Here is a 19529-nt window from a genome sequence, read left to right as displayed (position 1 = left end):
TTGAAAACTACAGTATTAACATTCTCTTTGATATAGTACATTTAAGTCATTTTGGTGGTGTCTTCATAAAAGACATAAAATAACCTAACTGAATAAGGAGTACAGTCAGGAATTTTTAAGTGGTTAGGTAAAGATTTGCCTAAAAAAATAAAAAGCAACCCTGTAACACAATACATCCTGTAAGCCTAAGTTATTGTTTTCAAGTAAACAAATTAAAAAGGCAGTGAGAAATTATTAAAATTGTATTTTATACATGGAGTCAAAATTTCAAATTACATTAAAATATACGTAATTATTCCAAAAACTATCATACAATAAATCTGCAATTTTAACCTAAACAACAAAATGCACACATGTAAAGGTTCTTGTATTATCTGACTGCGTTCTAATGTGTACATCAGTATTGTATTAATAGCAATTCTGGATCTGGATCACCTTTCCAGGGCAGTGTCATCTGCCACTGAGCATGTCCATGAGTTGCAGATCATGAAACACCTTCCAAATATGGAGGATAACTGTGATATAAGCAGTCACAGACAATCTGACGGCAGTACCAAGGGTGCAGCAGATGGTGGTGTTGTCCCAGTAAAAGGGCAGTGATGCCTAAAGATGGTACTGAACATGGTAAATGTAAGCAGCCATCAAATAAGCCTGTTGTCAATGACATACTATAAAGGCATGCAATTGCCCCTCCAGAAGTAACTCTGGAAAGGCAGAGGAACTATGATGGGGTCAGTGGCATTTGCTCGGATAAGGATCTCTGCATCCTCATCTGTCGCCTAGTTATTGCAATTTTTGCACTGGTATGGCACATGGCTTACATGGATGAGAAAGGGGGACTGGAACTGCATACACATTTTCCACTATTCACAGTGCAGGTGATTCAGCAATGCAACACTAACTCTACTACCTCTGAATCCAAGTCCCGTGGTGATGGTGACAGGCAGAGGATGCTGCTGGAGGTCCTTAGTCACAATCCTGCACACAGATGGCCTGGGAGTGATGGTCACTCATCACAGACTGGAGCAAATGCCATGATCAGATCCTTCCCTGGTGTCAGAGTCATCCTACCTAGGGACAGTGCTGCTCTCCTCAAATGGGGAAGGGGATGGAAAAAGATCCCTAATAAATTCTTGCTCCAACCAAATTTGTCAGTGACATATCTTGGCTGGTCATCCAGCTTTGCTATGGTCTAAATATAAAAAAGACCCCCCAAAATTTTGCAGCTAGGAATGTTCACACACTCCTTGACAGAAATGATGGAGTTGAGTGTAAAACCGCTGTATTTGTCACACTGTTGGTGTGGTATGATATAGATATTTCTGCACTCAGTAGACTTGCTGGCAGGACACAGCTACCAGAAGCGAGTGCTGGTTACACCTTTTATTTGATTGGCAAATATGATGATGAATGGAGATATGCTCTGGTGCGGGGTTTGCCACCTGCTTTTTGATTGCCCACAAACTTGAGTCACTGCTGAAGGGTGTTAATGACAGACTTGTGCTCTTCTGCTTCGGTCTTGCTACAGGTCGTCATGCTTTTGTCATCATTGCATATGCACTGATAATGACACATCCAGATGACGATATGGACCCCTTTCTGGTCTCCAATGTCTCCAAAGAAGGTTGCGTGCTGGTTCCCATACTCTTTTTCCTCCTTTTTTGGCTATGCTTATGGATGCATTTCAAGACACAGACAAATGAGTATTTATCCAGTTCCATACTGATGGGACATTTTCAAGCTGCAAGACTGCCATGCTCACACGAAAGTGGCAGATTTACTCATTAAGGAGCGATTATTTGCTGATGACTATGCATTGGTTGCTGACTTGATTGATGACATTAAATTTATACTTGATCACTTCAAATATGCAGTCAATCATTTTGGTTTCATAGTCCACCTAAAGAATCTTCTCTGTCCTACATGTAACCATGCTTGTGGTTCTTGCATTGGCCTGACCTCACACACAGGTATTCACCTACAGTGTTTGCTGAATCCTTGCATGTCAACACTGACATGAGACTCCACCGAAGTTCTTTCTAAGCTGTGAAGCCGCCCACCAGTCTATCAAGTGCTGCACACTTCAGGTGCTCCTCCCTCCACTGCTCCTGCCCTCTGCCTTGGAGTCCCTGGCCACCTGCTCCTGGGAGCCTCCTGCTAGCTGTGTGGGGCCAGGGGGGGAGGGTGTGTGTGTGTGCTGATCTCAGGGTGTCCCCCTCCCCTTGCTCTTCATCTCCACAGAGCTGGGGGGAGGGCAACGGGACATAACAGGGCTCAGGAGTGGGATGGAGCTTGCTGGTGGCTGCTGCTGTGTCTGAAGAAGCAGGCTTCAGACTGATGAATGAGGATCTACTTAAAGGGGCAGCACGTGTCTCTCTCCCACACACACACAAACACACACACAGAGTGCCTCTCTCTCACACACACACTCACAGTGTGTGCCTCCCTCTCTCACTCACACACACACACACACACACAGTGTGCCTCCCTCTCACACACAAAGAGTCTTTCACAGTCACCTCCTAACACATACTTTTATTATTATTATTGTTGTTATTTCTTGATACTTCCTGCAATGCACATATATTCGCTGTAATTTTATTCTTTCAAAGTGCTGTTATTTTAGTTTTTTGACTGGTCTATGCATTTCATAAACTTATTTCTCTCTTATGCTAATTCTTTGAGTAGTCATAAAAAGAAAAGGAGTACTTGTGGCACTTTAGAGACTAACCAATTTATTTGAGCATAAGCTTTCGTGAGCTCACTTCATTGGATGAAGCTCAAATAAATTGGTTAGTCTCTAAGGTGCCACAAGTACTCCTTTTCTTTTTGCGAATACAGACTAACACGGCTGCTACTCTGAAACCTGTCTTTGAGTAGTGAGTTCTAAAATGCCAAACCTGTCCTGGCTAGAGTAATTATCCCTATGGTAACTTTAAAAAAAAATTATATCTAGGTTTCTGGTTTCTGCTGGTGGTGCACATTACCTCGATATTGGTGCACATAACAAAATTAATTCCGCACATGGATGGAAAAAATTAGAGGGAATTCCACCATCAATAGTCCTAAACTCTCACTCTCTTGCCAGTCCCTTTTCAACAAAAGATTCCCTTTTCCTTAATTCTTGGCCACATATTTTATTTCCAACCTTTTTTCTCTGCCCTTTATTCCCCCTCTCCTTGATCTTTGTCTATTCCCCTTCTTTCCAGCCCAAATATCACTCTCTTTACCTCCCATACTGAATCTGAAGAATCTTTTTATCTAGGTTGTTATACCACACACATTACTGCAGCATTTTAGAATAGCTTGTCTCTGCTACCTTCCCTATACCAGGGCCAAGGGAGCCTCACATGAGTGAGAGCATCCTGAATGCGGCAGCTGGAAGAATGAGTGTCACATGGACTTCCATTAGATGGGAAACATGGAGATGAGCAGCAGCCTCCACAAGTTGCTTTTAAGTGAGCACTGTTTCAATGTAGCAGAAGAGAATACTGCAGTCAGAAGCACCTCTTTTTCAGATCCATCTCCACAGACGAAGCCAGGGAGAAAGTTCCCCTCCTCCTGCTTGCAAAATATCGGTGGAAGGACTCAGTGATGTAACTCAAGCCTTTACCAAGATGGGAGGGGATCTAGTCCCTTTTCCCTCTAAAGGGAATATAGGCTTGTTCTCCTCCTCAGAGACAAGGTGTACGCTACTCCATGCCCAGTACATCATGTCACCCTTAGGCATAAACCTTTCCTTATGAGGGAGTAGCCACAGAACCAAATTGGACACTCTTTTCTTCAACTGTTGGTGAAGTCACTCTTAAGGATCAAAGAGCAATCTTTTCATTCTCCTATAAATCAAAAATGGATGCAGGAAAGCATTTCCCTCACACTTAAAAAAAAAAAAAGATTCATCTTGTGGCTGAGACTAAAAATGAAAAGGCGATTTTAAAGAAAATTATCAGCAAATGAAAAGAGGAAATACAGCTATAACAGTAGCATTTGCTATAATAGACTGATACACACACATTACAAACAGGGTTTTTATATGAAAGGGTATTGGTTTTTGTTTTTATTTCAATTGTGCAGATAACTAAGATAAACAATACTGCACCGTTTCTGTCCCACAGCAGTTATATTTTGAAGTTTTCCTTTTCCTTAAAAAGGAACAGGATTGTTAGATTAAGCTTTAACAGACTCCAGCTGGAAAAGATAAACAGAGAAGTTGGTTTACTTAGCAGAAGAGATGTGGTCCCACTGCATGTTCCTCCAAGCTGCCTGGTAACGAATCTCCTTCAGTTCAGCACACCACTCTGTGTTTTCATATTCCAAGCCTTTTAAATAGGTGGAAAGAGTATGGCAGAGCCCAAAATTCTGCAAGGCCTACAATCAGTAAGATTAAAAACAAAAGGCAACATTTCACTAGTCTGGGCTGCTTTTCAAATGCATTTGCTTACCCTTTTGTTACCAAAGTAAGATTTCCAGGTGTGGAACTACCATTATTTCTAACCTAAGAACTCTGTAAGGGTAAAGCATTCACAAATAAAAAGGCTCCAGCCTCAGCCATCTCCCAAAACATCATCCACAGAACAAATCTTCTTGACACACGAGAAATGAACTGCCTGTGCAATTTTTTCACTCCCCCACTCTTGGGCAGTGGCATGGCAGCAGATCACTGACTAAAGGGCCTTCTGCACTTGTGACAAGAAGGATTGGCAAGATTTTCCCCTGATTAAGCCTCAGTACTCCTGTGGAGTGGGTAAAGGATCTTTCTATATATTTGGATCATTTAACTAAGTAATGAAATGCAGCTACTCCTGAAGAGGAACATGACAGATGTTCAACAGTGCACAGCAGTAGCAAATGGTTTTGGGGCAGTAAAGGAAGAATCCCAGATTAAACTGAAACCGCAGGAGGAAATTTAGATAGGCAGAAATTAGTTATCAAAGTTGGAATTTAGCCGAATATTGGGGTGAACATCCCATGTCTTACAAAATGTGCCACTGTGTATTTAATGACCACATGTAGACAAGACCTCGATTTTACTTTTTATCTGAAAGATGGTACCATCTAGCAGGACAGTGTACTGAAGGATTAATTCTATAGCAGTGGTTTTCAACCTATGGTCCACAGACTATGTCTAAGGGGTCCACAAAAGGTTGTCGTTGTCACAGAACATTGGTTTTCAACCTGTGATTTGACACCTGGGAGTCTGCAGACTATGCCTAAGATTTCCAAAGGGGTCTGCACTTCCATTTGAAATTTTTTAGGGGTCCGCAAATGAAGCCACTGCTCTATAGTGATTCAGGTGGCAGCGCGCTAACAATACCATTACTTCCTGCAGCACCCGTGTTTTTAGGAGATCTTGAGTTTGAGTCATGACTTAACTCTTCTTATTTTGAAATATCTGCTGAGTGTCATAGCACAAGGTGATACGGTTGCAGGCTTCCAAGACGAAAATACAACATAGCATCTCATACTAATAATACATAGTGTGGTCATAGTTAAAGTGCTACTATATGAAAATACATCAAAGACTAAAGCCCAGACTATTATGTTAATAGAATACCAGAACAAAATCAATTTAAGCAAGAATACTTCTGATCCCTAGAGGGGGTGATTCCTGTATTTATTTCCTACTAAAGGAGTGAATTACCTCTATTATTCCTGCCTGGCGAGTAGCTGGAGGGAGGCTTGCTTCAAGGTCATAGGTTACAAGGGCCTTTCCCCATATGGCCTCGTGCTCATATGTTCTTATCCTGTTACACATAAAGAGTAGTTCTGAGATTTCAAATGCTTCATAAATAAAATTATGTTTTTATAAAAAATGAATAAATCGTACCTAGCTAATGGCTGTAACATTCTTCCTCCACCACAGCCATAGAGACTATCAGGCTCTCCTATACTTCTGTATATTTCCATGAGAAGGTCCTAAGACATACCATCACAAAACAAAATATTTCATAAATTACTTTGAAACAACTTCAATTATAGTATACATAAATATCTATATATATGCATTAGAAAATCATGTCTGAGATGGTTAACAATGTTTGACATTTACATCAAAAGCAAGAATACTGAGATCCAGTGCAATACTGTCAGACTGCCTAGACCAGAGACTCTCTAAATGCTTACTGTTAAGATTTTTAAAAGAATTTAGGAAATTTGGCTAACAGGCAAAACTAGCATAAAATTAATCGACATAAGATGTGAAGCTGACAATTTGAAAGTTGGTGAATGTGATTTATGAAGAATGAAATATTAGTTGAGAGCGATTACTGACTCAGAATAAGTAGCAAATAAATTTGTGCAACATGACACAAATGCAGAGTATACCATTGTGTAACACCATAGTCATGCTGTTTTGATCTGAGAGAGCTGTTCTTGGTCATTCAAACTCACTACGATCATCCACTTGCTATATTTTATTGATATATGTAGCATCTCTCTGGAACAAAAGCTCAGTCAACGGTAACCATATGATCAGTTCTTTTATGAGCAAAAATTGTTTCTCTGTGTTTTTATACAATTGCCTGCTACTACTATTTCAGATGAGTTAGTGTGAGAAAGGGCTGATGTGTTCCCAAATACCCTATTCAGCTCATCTATGAAGGCAATTGAATGTTTTACTTTGAACTAGAGCTAGTAAAAAAAAAAAAAGTTACTCAAAAAAGTTTCGAAAGGGGGATGGGGGAGCAGGAGGGAACATTCAAGAAAATATTTCTCTGAGTTTTGACCAGCTGGGCTCAAAACTCAGACAAGAAATATTGCTTACATTGGAAATACATATGTTGATTATTTCATTTCATTAGGTAGGTTTACTTTAAGATTAGATAATACTTCGTATGAGGAAGGCACTATTCCATACCTGTAAGCTTATTCCAGTTTCTTCTTTACTTTTCTCATTCAAACTGTTAATAGTTGGACTTTGGCTTTCTTCTTCAAATGTTAGATTTTTAGATGCTTTGAAAGCAGATCTATAAGAAGGGGACAAACATGTTGAATTAATTGAAAATCAGTACAGGCCACAGAGATGCTGAAATAATCCCTAAAAGGGCCAGATCCCTGGTGTTTCAGAGAAGAGCTTGGCATACCTTGGAGTTGAGCAATTTCCTACAACCTTTCTGCTTTTAATAGTGAATGCCACTAGATGCCAAACCAGCCCCCAAGGGAAGTTAGAGTAAGTCTTGTGGTTGCTCTAACTTATGCTGATGAATAACAACTTCCAAGGAGTTGCTCAGTTAGTCAGTATGGCCAGTTGTTACATCTCCACCCTATCTGAAATGATGTATACCAGTGGTGGGCAACCTGCAGCCCGCGGGCCACACGTGGCCCATCAGGGTAATCCACTGGTGAGCCGTGAGACAGAATTTACATTGACTGTCCGCAGGCATGGCCACCTGCAGGTCCTAGTGGCTGCGGTTCGCTCACTGCTTTAATTCTGTGAAGTTATTCTGAGCCAAAATAAACAATTCACTACATTCAGTATTGTATCAGTGTAAAAAAAAATAAAAATAATGCATTACATAGGAAAGTTTTATGTTCATTGTATACATCATTCATGTCTACATTCAGTATATTATGAGATGCTGAACAGTAACGTAATTCTGGGCACCATTCTGTGTAAATTTCCCACTCCACTCCCCCATTTCTGATATAATTTAAGCAATTAATTTGTCATGAACTGCTAGAGTTAAAATTTAATATACTATCCTATTTGGAAGTTGAGATTTAAGACTTTTGGATGATAGAACGTATTAGTTTTTAGCTCTAGTTGTTTTCAAGATACCAGCCACTAAAATCATGCTGGAACTGAAGTGATAAGAAAGCGTTCTGGTAGGTAATCAGAAAGATATGATTTTAACATCTGATAGCTATCATTCTGTCAGGGCTAGAGCCACTTTTGTGGGCTAGTACATTTTTCTGAGCTTAAAAAAGGAAGATTTGTCTTCCTGATACATAATTCACCTTTCCTTCTCCAACAAAACACCACTGTACAAACATCCACAACATGGCCTGTTTTGACTGAAATGTGAAGAATTTTCACACAAAAAATAGTACCTTTTTTGTTGTTTGTCTAAGTTTATCTTGTCTGCATAGATTTCTGTGTACAGCAAAGCTGTGAAGTGAGCAGCACAAGATTGTGCTACCATAGCAACCTCAAGGTAATTCAACTCCAGCCAGAAACTGTCATCAAAAACTGTACCTGAAAGAGATCTATTTAAATACAGCATTAATACTAATGTAATAATACGAGGCCTGCCCTGTACCATAAAGCTAAACAAAAGAAATACACTGTAACAGTAAAGCCTATGCCAACAGGTACTGTTTTATCTCTAAAAAGAAACACACCTACACCATGTAAGATATTTCCAGACAAAAGGTTTTTGGAAACTGCATTCAGTTTAATCTACAACAACCCTTCTGAGGACCCCTATTTTCAAGAGAGCAGATTTCCAGGTATTATATGCAATAAAATGTCACTAGTGTGACATATATGACAATATCACATAAATACACAATGTGTATCTATTACTTTGAATGTCTTGTTTTCTTATTACAATTATTTAAGTGGCGTCCATGTACATTGTAACTCCTCCAAGGTGTCACCAAGTTTTAGTACAGAGAAAAAAAAGTAATCTTAAATCAAAGCTAATTTTAAAAATAGATACAACTCACCTCTTTTGACTTCTCAAGTAATCAACAACATCAAGCATTGTTCGTCGAGATATTTTATCTAAACCTCCACGAATAAAGGTTTCTGGTTCTACAATTTATATTAAAAGAGAGAGAAGTGTGAATACACATCATAAAATGTCTGATGGTAAAAAAAAGGTGTTGTTTACATTAAGGTGAATGATTAAACAGTGAATAATTGCACAAACAAGATTTTCTAAATGCTGTCTGACTAAAACTGGTGTGTGTTTTATATCTAGTGTTAGAAACATAGGCTACATCTACACTACACACCACTGGCGGAGGCATGTAGTGTTCGTGTAGCTACATGCTGCAGCGAAAAGCACACCGTGTCCACACTGCGACGTGTAGCTACACTTCAGCGAAAGGCTCTGCAGAGGGGAGGCAGCAGTGAAAGGCTTCACCTGTGCTGTTGCCAGAACCTTTCACTGCAGTGAGGAAAGGCTCCAGAAGCAGGAAGCTTCTAGAATCTTTCCCTGTGACGAGGAAAGGCTCCAGGAGTGAGGAGCTGCCAGAATCTTTCCCTCTGCGAGAGCCTTTCCCCATTGCTGGAGTCATTTCTTGTGGTGGGGAAGGGCTCTAGCAGCTGAGAGCTGGCAGAACCTTTTCCTACTCCTGGAGTCTTTCACTGTGGCAGGGAAGAGCTGATGCAGCAGGACACTACACAGCTAAAACCAGCCGTGCCAACAGGGAGGCACGGCTTGGGTGAGTAGAGAGCCATGTAGGGTACACACTCAAATACATACCCACACCTTTCAGGTGTGTCTTTACTCCACATGCCTATGCACTGCCTCACTGTCTACACTGCTATTTATACCAGTGCTACTCAGCTATGTACACTACATGTCTGCCGTAAGAAGTACGCAGTGCAGACACACCCTTAGAGAAAGAGGAAGAAATCATAATTCTTTTCCATGCCATTTTCATGTCATTACCTGAATTGGAATTTGCAGGTGTAGTTGATCTGCTCGATGATGAGGAGTATCTGCAACAAGCTGTGAAAAACCTCTGTATATGCATGGACAGAAGATTTCGCCAAGTTTCATTTGAATCATGAAGCAGGATATCATGAATCAGGTATAGGAGCAAAGTCTGACAAAAGTCTGTTTTCACCTGGAACCCACAAGCACACACAGTCAGCTGCTGGTAAACACATTTCTCAGCTCCTAACTATAGTCAAGGTCCACTGGCCAATATGACTCTTTTACTGTAAAACAAATAAAATAAGCTTTATCAACTCATGCATATCAATTTAGTATCTGAATGCCTACTAAAAGAGTGGTTTCAGAGTAGCAGCCATGTTAGTCTGTATCCACAAAAAGAAAAGGAGGATTTGTGGCACCTTAGAGACTAACAAATTTATTTGAGCATAAGCTTTCGTGAGCTACAGCTCACTTCATCGGATGCATTCAGTGGAAAATACAGGAGGGAGATTTATGTACACAGAGAACATGAAACAATGGGTGTTACCATACACACTGTAAGGAGAGTGATCAGGTAAGGTGAGCTATTACCAGCAGGAGAGCAGGGGTGGTGGTGGGGAGCCTTTTGTAGTGATAATCAAGGTGGGCCATTTCCAGCAGTTGACAAGAACGTCTGAGGAACAGCGGGGGGAGGGGGGAATAAACATGGGGAAATAGTTTTACTTTGTGCAATGACCCATCCACTCCCAGTCTTTATTCAAGCCTAAGTTAATTGTATCCAGTTTGCAAATTAATTCCAATTCAGCAGTCTCTCGTTGGAGTCTGTTTCTGAAGTTTTTTTGTTGAAGAATTGCCACTTTTAGGTCTGTAATCAAGTGACCAAAGAGACTGAAGTGTTCTCCGACTGGTTTTTGAATGTTATAGTTCTTGACAGCCGATTTGTGTCCATTTATTCTTTTACGTAGAGACTGTCCAGTTTGGCCAATGTACATGGCAGAGGAGCATTGCTGGCACATGATGGCATATATCACATTGGTAGATGTGTGGGTGAAGGAGCCTCTGATAGCGTGGCTGATGTGATTAGGCCCTATGATGGTGTCCCCTCAATAAATATGTGGACACAGTTGGCAAGGGCCTTTGTTAGGTTCCTGGGTTAGTGTTTTTGTTGTGTGGTGTGTTGTTGCTGGTGAGTATTTGCTTCAGGTTGAGGGGCTGTCTGTAAGCAAGGACTGGCCTGTCTCCCAAGATCTGTGAGAGTGATGGGTCGTCCTTCAATAGATTGTAGGTCCTTGATGGTGCGTTGGAGAGGTTTTAGTTGGGGGCTGAAGGTGATGGTTAGTGTGTTCTGTTATTTTCCCTGTTGGGCCTGTCTTGTAGTAGGTAACTTCTGGGTACTCTTCTGGCTCTGTCAATCTGTTTTTTCACTTCAGCAGGTGGGTATTGTAGTTGTAAGAACGCTTGATAGAGATCTTGTAGGTGTTTGTCTCTGTCTGAGGGGTTGGAGCAAATGCGGTTGTATTGCAGAGCTTGGCTGTAGACAATGGATCGTGTGGTGTGGTCTGGATGAAAGCTGGAGGCATGTAGGTAGGCACAGTGGTCAGTAGGTTTCCGGTATAGGGTGGTGTTTATGTGATCATCGCTTATTATTACTGTAGTGTCCAGGAAGTGGATCTCTTGTGTGGACTGATCCAGGCTGAGGTTGATGGTGGGATGGAAATTGTTGAAATCATGGTGGAATTCCTCAAGGGCTTCTTTTCCATGGGTCCAGATGATGAGGATGTCATCAATGTAGCGCAAGTAGAGTTGGGGCATTAGGGGATGAGAGCTGAGGAAGCGTTGTTCTAAGTCAGCCATAAAAATGTTGGCATACTGTGGGGCCATGCGGGTACCCATAGCAGTGCCGCTGATTTGAGGTATATGTTGTCCCCAAATGTGAAATAGTTATGGGTGAGGACAAAGTCACAAAGTTCAGCCACCAGGTTTGCCGTGACATTATTGGGGATTCTGTTCCTGTCGGCTTGTAGTCCATCTTTGTGTGGAATGTTGGTGTAGAGGGCTTCTATGTCCATAGTGGCTAGGATGGTGTTTTCAGGAAGATCACTGATGGACTGTAGTTTCCTCAGGAAGTCATTGGTGTCTCAAAGATAGCTGGTAGTGCTGGTAGTGTAGGGCCTGAGGAGGGAGTCTACATAGCCAGACAATCCTGCTGTCAAGGTGCCGATGCCTGAGATGATGGGGCGTCCAGGATTTCCAGGTTTATGGATCTTGGGTAGCAGATAGAATACCCCAGGGTCAGAGTTCCAGGGGTGTGTCTGTGCGGATTTGTTCTTGTGCTTTTTCAGGGAGTTTCTTCAGCAAATGGTGTAGTTTCTTTTGGTAACTCTCAATGGGATCAGAGGGTAATGGCTTGTAGAAAGTGGTGTTGGAGAGCTGCCTAGCAGCCTCTTGTTCACATTCCAACCTATTCATGGTGACGACAGCACCTCCTTTGTCAGGGTTACCCCCCCGCTCTCCTGCTGGTAATAGCTCACCTTACCTGATCACTCTCCTTACAGTGTGTATGGTAACACCCATTGTTTCATGTTTTCTGTGTATATAAATCTCCTCACTGTATTTTCCACTGAATGCATCCGATGAAGTGAGCTGTAGCTCACGAAAGCTTATGCTCAAATAAATTTGTTAGTCTCTAAGGTGCCACAAGTACTCCTCATTCTTTTTACTAAAAAAGTGCTTAATATTTTTTTCTATTTGAAAAAATGGTGATTTTATAACAGAAATTATCTGATATTAATAGGAGTCATGACTAAGTTTGCCACAATTATCTTTGGCTGCTGCACATGGAAGCTATATATAAACTGAGCTCACCTCACACATTGGTTTCAGTAACTGAAGAACTTCATTTCTCACTCCTCCACTGTCCAGTAATGAACAGGTCAGATTCTTGATCCAGGTATCATGACTTACATTCTGAGGAATCCACACACTTGCATCATCCAGGTTTTCTGAAGGACTCTCTCTTTCATTACTTGGTACTTCTAAAAACTACACAAAAACAAAAATTAAATTAAAATTAAAAAAGCAAGGATGTGTTCTTCTAAAAAATAACCAGCATACACACAACTTGGTCCAAAAATTTAGATGAACAACAAAATTAAACACACACAATGCAGAGTCCGTCTGGATGAAAGCATTTAATCAGGCTTAGTTTATATTATAAAATAAATGTAAAATGCTATAATAATGCATGGTTATAGTTAAAACCAAAGAAATCAGGAAATAGTAATGGTATATTTCAGAGTAGCAGCTGTGTTAGTCTGTATTCGTAAAAAGAAAAGGAGTACTTGTCGCACCTTAGAGGCTAACAAATTTGAGCATAAGCTTTCATGAGCTACAGCTCACTTCATTATGTTTGGGTTTTTGTTTGTTTGTTTTGTTCTGTAGGATCCAATGGAGGCTGCCAGCAAGTACTCCTTTTCTTTTTAGTAATGGTATAGTTTCTCCAGGAAGATCAAGGCCCCACTACACATCATATTTTAGGTTGCAAAGTCAAGTGCTTGAACGGTAGGAAATGCTTGATTTACAGTTGCTCATGCGACCTTAATTCTGCTCCTTTGTACTTCCATCAAGTGCACTGATTAGGCAGCAGTCTTGTGGAAAAAATAGTATGTGATCAAGTAAATAAGGACTTTCATCATAATGTACACATGCAGAACTTCCTGATAGCAAGGCTGTGGAGTCCTTTCCACGAAAAAGGTAATGGGAGCCCCACAGCTTGTTATATTTGGAACTAAACTTGATCCTGTAAACATTTCACTTAATATCAGGTCTTTTAGTTAATGGGATGACTCACTGTAGTAAACATAAGGTACAAAAATAAGCGTTTGCAAAAATCAGTCCCCCTGAGAAAGTACAAGAGGTAGGAAAGATGTACAAAAGGAACTAATACTGTACTGGCAGGAAGAGGGGGACTATCTTAAGGATCTTTTCCATCTCTAGATTCTGTAAAACTGGTCTTCAGAAATGTTTACAGATCTATATTTGTTTTTATATTTTCTGTTCTCATTACCCTGAACTGCACAAAAATAAATAAAAGAAATACCTTCTTTCTAGACACTCTGAAAGGATGTAGATATATTAACATGGGATCAGCTTTGTTTTTGTAAATCTCCCAAAATTCGTTACCAGCCTTGGTGGCTAAAATGTTTTTCAAACAGGCAGCAGCAGCAGATCGAACACCAATACTGAAAGATAAGCATATCTGAGTAACAGATTCTTTAATAATTTAACATAACCTTATGAAGTCTATGTTAAAAAAGTATGTACATCAAAGATAATTCTAAAGGCACCTGATACTGATGAGCCATAGGATGTGCATTACGGATGTGTGTTACAAAAGAGACTGCAAATATTTACTCTAACACAAAAAGGCCGCAACTGGCATTGGGCAACAAGATCATTTAGCTAGAATCCACATCCAGCCCCTGACTAGAGACATTGTAGAACACCACAAACTGATTGGAATATGAGTAATCTGAACCTCAAAGTGGATCATTAGTGGAGAGTTAACAGATTGTTGCTTGTGTGCAGGTATTAAATAAAATTATGAGACAGAAGGCAGAAAATCTTTTTACAATAGCTACTTTTTTTCATTGGTGCTCGTTTAAGCACCGAATCAAATGTACACTTACCAATCATCTATTAAAGCATTATTTATTAGAGTCAGCATTATGAAGACCCACTGAAGTTCTCTATCTTCAAATAAGTCAGCTGCCTTGGAATAGAATGCATTTTTACTATGTTGCAGAGTTATGGTGGAGAAATCTATAGGACCCAGTTCTCCCAAACAACTTCCAACAGCCTCTGCAAAATGCAAATATTACTTTTATAGTCTCCAAATAGTAGAGGAAAAAGCTTTACTTTTTTTAGCTGTGTATACGTGTGTGTGTGTGTGTGTGTGTGTGTGTGTGTGTGTATATGCATACATATTACATACAGTTTTATGTGAGCCGTGTTGTCCTTTCAACATCTCATGTTAGTGGAAACTAAGGGCATGTTTATACTACAAACTTAAATTTCTCTGTAAGTTTCTATGTTAGTTGAGCCCAGAAAGCCTTGGAGATGCCAAGCCTCGGTGCAATGCCCAGGCTCCTGGCAGGAAGCCTCAGTGGAGCTGGGCTTCCCACGGGGAACCCAGGCAGCAGGCGGCTGGGAACCAGGGGGCAATCAGGCTCTGAGTGGGGAGCTGGGTGTGCACAGTCTGTCTCAGAGCGTGGAAACTGGGCAGCAGCATGGCTAAGAGCCAGGAACCTGCGGGAAGCTGGGATTTAGCTGGAGCCTCCTACCCGCCATGGAGTGGCTGCTCGGCTTTCTTGTCAATTTCATGGCTCCAGGACATACACTAAGTTTCAGACAGAAGGAAATAGACAGACATATGTCTATTTCCTTGCTGCATTCATACAATCCATATTTGTCCCAACAGATTTTGGCTTTCAAGTTTTGACATGTCCACATTCAGCTGTAGCTATGAAAATTCTAGATCTTCTAAAACATATTGTGTAACATTTCTTTTACCATCATCAAGATGAGAAGAGACATGCTGTAGACATAAGGGTTGGGCTCTGGTCCAAATTCAGGAAGTACTTAATGGAAATATATTGCAGGAATGACAAATGTATAGTTTTGTTTTCAGAAGTGCTGAGCAATGCCAGTTCCCATAACAGCTATTGCAGTTGTGGGTGCTCATCAGCGCTGAATTCCAGGTTTTTAGTTTTTCAGATGAGGAAGATCTAAACGCCTGGTTTACCACTACATACTAGATGTTTAAGTGAACAGCACTAATTTTAGCATCATGGGAAACATTTTGCAATTGCCTAAGATTAAAATAATTGTCATTTAGTGATACTAGTGCTAATGTAGATGTAGATACTCACAAAGCAAAATTACTTACCTAAAACTGCCTTTTCACCTGTATGATTAACTGCTGTCTTGGATAGTTGTAGCAAGCTCACCACCAACTTTACTATGACATAGTCCTGGGGGTTTTCTACCATTTAGAAGAAAAAAGGAAAGCATTAATGTCTATTCCACGTGTATTTGTAACAGACAAATTACACTACTTGTAATTCTATTTCAACTAAGATCTCAAAATGCATTCTGAACATTAAAAGGGATAGTTATCGGGTCAAATTTGGTACACAAAAGCTTTTATAAAATGTAACACAAAAATAGAAATGTTTCCATATTTTTAAAAATCATCACTTCTTGAACCAACTCTTGTATGTTACTTGGTCCAAGTCACAGGATTCCCTGGAACTAAAATTTATATATAAATTATTTCCAGGATTTTATAATGGAAATGCAAACAGACTTCTAATTTTACCTTTTGATAGCTGCATACATTAAATATTATCATGAGATAACCAAATGGTATTTACAGCACAGCAGGATGTCATAACAACTGACTGCAAGAAAATATATATAGTCAAGGTCTGGGATCTTCTGGTACTTATTACCTTCCTCTACAGTCAGCCCTTTCTCTATTAGATTTGTCTGAAACTTTTCATGTTTTTTAAACAATGTACTGATTTTGTATTGAGGCAAGAGTGACTCAAATAGGGAGGAAAAAGAGGAATTTATCCAACCATGGCAAACATATGGGAATTCAGGGCCAGATACAGAAATAGGGGCTGGCCAATAATATTGAAAACCTACAGCAATTCAAGCTGTTTCTCTTCCCTCACCTCCTCGCATTTCCAGCACCCTTTTTTGTTACTTTTGGAGAGACTTAAAACACGTTAATAGTCCAAAGAACTAAAGGAGGGAGGTAAAGAGGAAGAAGGGGATCGCTGAAACATCAATTAGGGAGAAAGTGGTATAGATAAGGGAGAGGAATTTTTGAAGTTATTTTACTTCTTGAATCTTTTTTATTTTTCATAAAATCCATGAATTACATGGTACAAAGACACATTCAGCTGTTTCCTTTTTAAAAAAAGCATTAATTTAAAATTGTTAAAGATCACAATTCAATTTTTTAAAATTCAAAGTAGCTGTGGACAAACTACCAAAATGTCCAGTCCACATTTCTGCTCATAAAAGGACAGTTGGTTGATTCATATTTCAAACTTAACAGTAGTGCTTTTACATTACAGTAGTAGTTTTATTAAGTTGTTATAGCTAGTTGTAGGTATGCAGTACATTCTATTATGGAACTGCACAGTGCCTAACACAACAGGGCCTTCAAGTTAGCTGAAGCCTCAATGTGCTTCTGTAACACGAACAAATTAATAATAAATAATCATCACTACAGAAATGTAGGACTGGAAGGGCCTTGAGAAGTCATCCATTCCCCCATGCTGAGGCAGGATCAAGTGAATCTAGACCATCTTTGAAAGGTGTTTGTCTAACCTGTTCTTAAAAACCTTCAATAATAACCACAGTGACAATAATTAAGGTAGTAAGCCAGTTTCCAGTTTATCCCTGACCTCCCGTAACTTGCACAAAAAAAATCTGCTGTCAGCCTTTATTTTAGGCTAGAGGATTTAAAACAAACAAACACACACACACACAGGAGGCTAATTGGACAAGCCATGGTTACCTTACAGGACTTTAAAAACTTGTTTTAACATTTTCTGGTCAACTCATAATTCAGGAATGGCTTGGGCTCAAAGATTTCACACTTGTATGACACACTCATGATGACCTCTGAAAACTAAGTGTTAGGTCTTGTTTAATCTTAAGGAATTCCAGTATTTTTATAAATGAATCCATACATTTTAAACACTGTTTTGTAGACCTTGTGAAATCTGTACTACCCACACTAAAGGTGACAATGTCCATAGGAAATCTTATACAGCCTGCAAACACAAACAGTCTCTTTGAAGTTTTAATGTTTCATAGTGCCTCTTGTAAATTGTATCAAATTATTATAGGCAGAACTGCCTATTATAATAGCACTGCCTATTATAAAGGCTGCCTGACATTTCCCCTATTTTCAATCACTCATAACTTTGCCAAACTTCCCTGTTTGGGCTGTAGTTTTCCATGTCAGGTGTCTGTCTCAGGCTGAATGTTTTGGTGTTTTTTTGGGAAAAATTCACCCATAATAATTCAGTCACTTCCAAGAACAAGGCTAGGGGAAATCTCAATGTCTAGTCCATGTAAAAAAAATTCTGGCAACCTTTTTTTGAACAGCTCTAGCATCCCACATGCTTTGGAGCCAGGAACTTTGGCAAGGGGGTGACCTCTGTCTCTGTGATGTGTCTTTTGCCATCTCTGTGAAACTTCACTCAAATTTGGCCAAGTTATAAGCCTTTGAACAATTGCAGTTTACACATGCTTAGTGGAGATTTCTATTTTAGCAGCTAAAATCTGTAAAGATTCCATCTTCAAAGAGCTTGCTTGAGCTGTTCACAGTTCTTAAGTGTGATCGGATTGTGCATGCACCATCCTCCCAGAGTGGCTGAGCACACTCCAGCAGTGAATTGCTGCTCTGGGCCAAGGTGGACACCAGAACTGAGCCTGTCTCTGCTGGGCTCTTTGGCTCCCCACTTCTGGTGTCTAGAGCGTGGAAGAGGAAGTTGCCTGATTTTAATTTAGAGGGAAAACAGCTGGACTGAGTCCAGGGAAAGGAAAAGATTGGGACAAGGAGCCGGGTAAGATGATAGTGAATATATCCTGCTCATATATACAAATATACCTACAAAAAAGTAGGTGTAGTTATATCACTCATATGGCATTATGTATTGTATAATACGCACTAAGAGAAATTTCACAATTTGCATCATAATTTATACAGTACATATCAGTCTGGTGTATGTGTGAAATTATAGTGGAGTTATTTTACTAATCAAAAGAATACAGCATGCAGAGGAAGAAATAAAGCATGCTATCAGGAGTCTGTACCCTGGAAATGTTTCATGAGATCCTTCATCTGATCTTTATGTTGTTCCAGTTGTTTGCGTAAATCATTTAATCCTTCAAGTCTTGCAAATGGCAGCGACTCACAGAAACTTGCCGATAAAAAATGGTTAATTTCCTGCAAAACAACATTTTTGTAATAAGCATACACTGCATATACTTGTTGCATCTGACGAAGTGGGTATTCACCCACGAAAGCTTATGTTCAAATAAGTCTGTTAGTCTATAAGGTGCCACAGGACTCTTTACTGCATATACTATGTTTTAAGTGGTGAAATGGTCCTCAAAGGTATTTCACTGAACACCAACAGATATGAAATGTACACAAGAATTGAGAGACAAACAAATTGACTAGCTCCTGTAACTAGGGATAGAATAAAAAAAGTCAACATGTCTACTTTAAGGGGAAATAAATTTCTTTCTATACTGTATCATATAGCCAGTACATTTGCCTTCAGTTGAAAGGGACCTATTACCGTGACTGTGCCAGGGCCCAAATTAAATAGTTAATTACCTCCAAAAGTGAAAATGCTCCTTTACTGTATTTGATTTTCTGCTGAGTAGCACGCAAATCTTTAAAAGCAGGATGCTCAGGAAAAGGATCTAAATGTTTGATTGTTTGGTACAAGTTTTCATTATCCTTGTTATCGATCACTAGGTACTTCAACAAGTCTAGGACCTGTATATTAAATTAATTAATTAATTAATTAATTTAAAAGGGAAAAAAAAACAGCTTAATAAAAAAAAGGCTCCTCAAGCCAAGCACAATATTCTATGAAATAACATTTATGCATTCTATACAGACTAAATTCTTCCAAACTGATAACTGAATATAACCAAGAATTCATAAACTATGTGTTTTACATTATTGCATGTTATAAAGTGTTTAAAAAGACTTTGGCACATTCACGGACAATATAATATTTGTATGAGTGTCATTGTAGCCATGTCAGTCCCAGGATGCTAGAGAAACAAGGTGGGTGAGGTAATATATTTTATTGGACC

The 19529-nt window shown here is 39.7% G+C and overlaps 1 protein-coding gene across 3 annotated transcripts in view; it reads right to left on the bottom strand.

Annotated features, from left to right (window-relative positions):
- ATM (ATM serine/threonine kinase) overlaps positions 1 to 19529 on the bottom strand; it is a 120158-nt gene that overhangs the window by 31884 nt on the left and 68745 nt on the right. For all 3 annotated transcript variants that reach the window (XM_048844502.2, XM_048844508.2, XM_075127183.1), the window contains 13 exons: positions 19039 to 19203; positions 18510 to 18642; positions 15556 to 15651; positions 14297 to 14468; positions 13708 to 13849; positions 12474 to 12650; positions 9621 to 9798; positions 8668 to 8755; positions 8050 to 8205; positions 6857 to 6965; positions 5828 to 5916; positions 5642 to 5744; positions 4220 to 4368 (listed from right to left, as the gene is read on the bottom strand). In XM_048844502.2, coding sequence (XP_048700459.2) covers positions 4220 to 4368; positions 5642 to 5744; positions 5828 to 5916; positions 6857 to 6965; positions 8050 to 8205; positions 8668 to 8755; positions 9621 to 9798; positions 12474 to 12650; positions 13708 to 13849; positions 14297 to 14468; positions 15556 to 15651; positions 18510 to 18642; positions 19039 to 19203 — 1757 coding nt within the window. The remainder of the gene's footprint in view (positions 1 to 4219; positions 4369 to 5641; positions 5745 to 5827; positions 5917 to 6856; positions 6966 to 8049; positions 8206 to 8667; positions 8756 to 9620; positions 9799 to 12473; positions 12651 to 13707; positions 13850 to 14296; positions 14469 to 15555; positions 15652 to 18509; positions 18643 to 19038; positions 19204 to 19529) is intronic.

The sequence above is a fragment of the Caretta caretta genome, chromosome 1 (assembly GCF_965140235.1).
Source record: "Caretta caretta isolate rCarCar2 chromosome 1, rCarCar1.hap1, whole genome shotgun sequence".
Lineage (NCBI taxonomy): Eukaryota > Metazoa > Chordata > Testudines > Cheloniidae > Caretta > Caretta caretta.
This window is presented reverse-complemented; position numbering and strand designations above follow the sequence as displayed.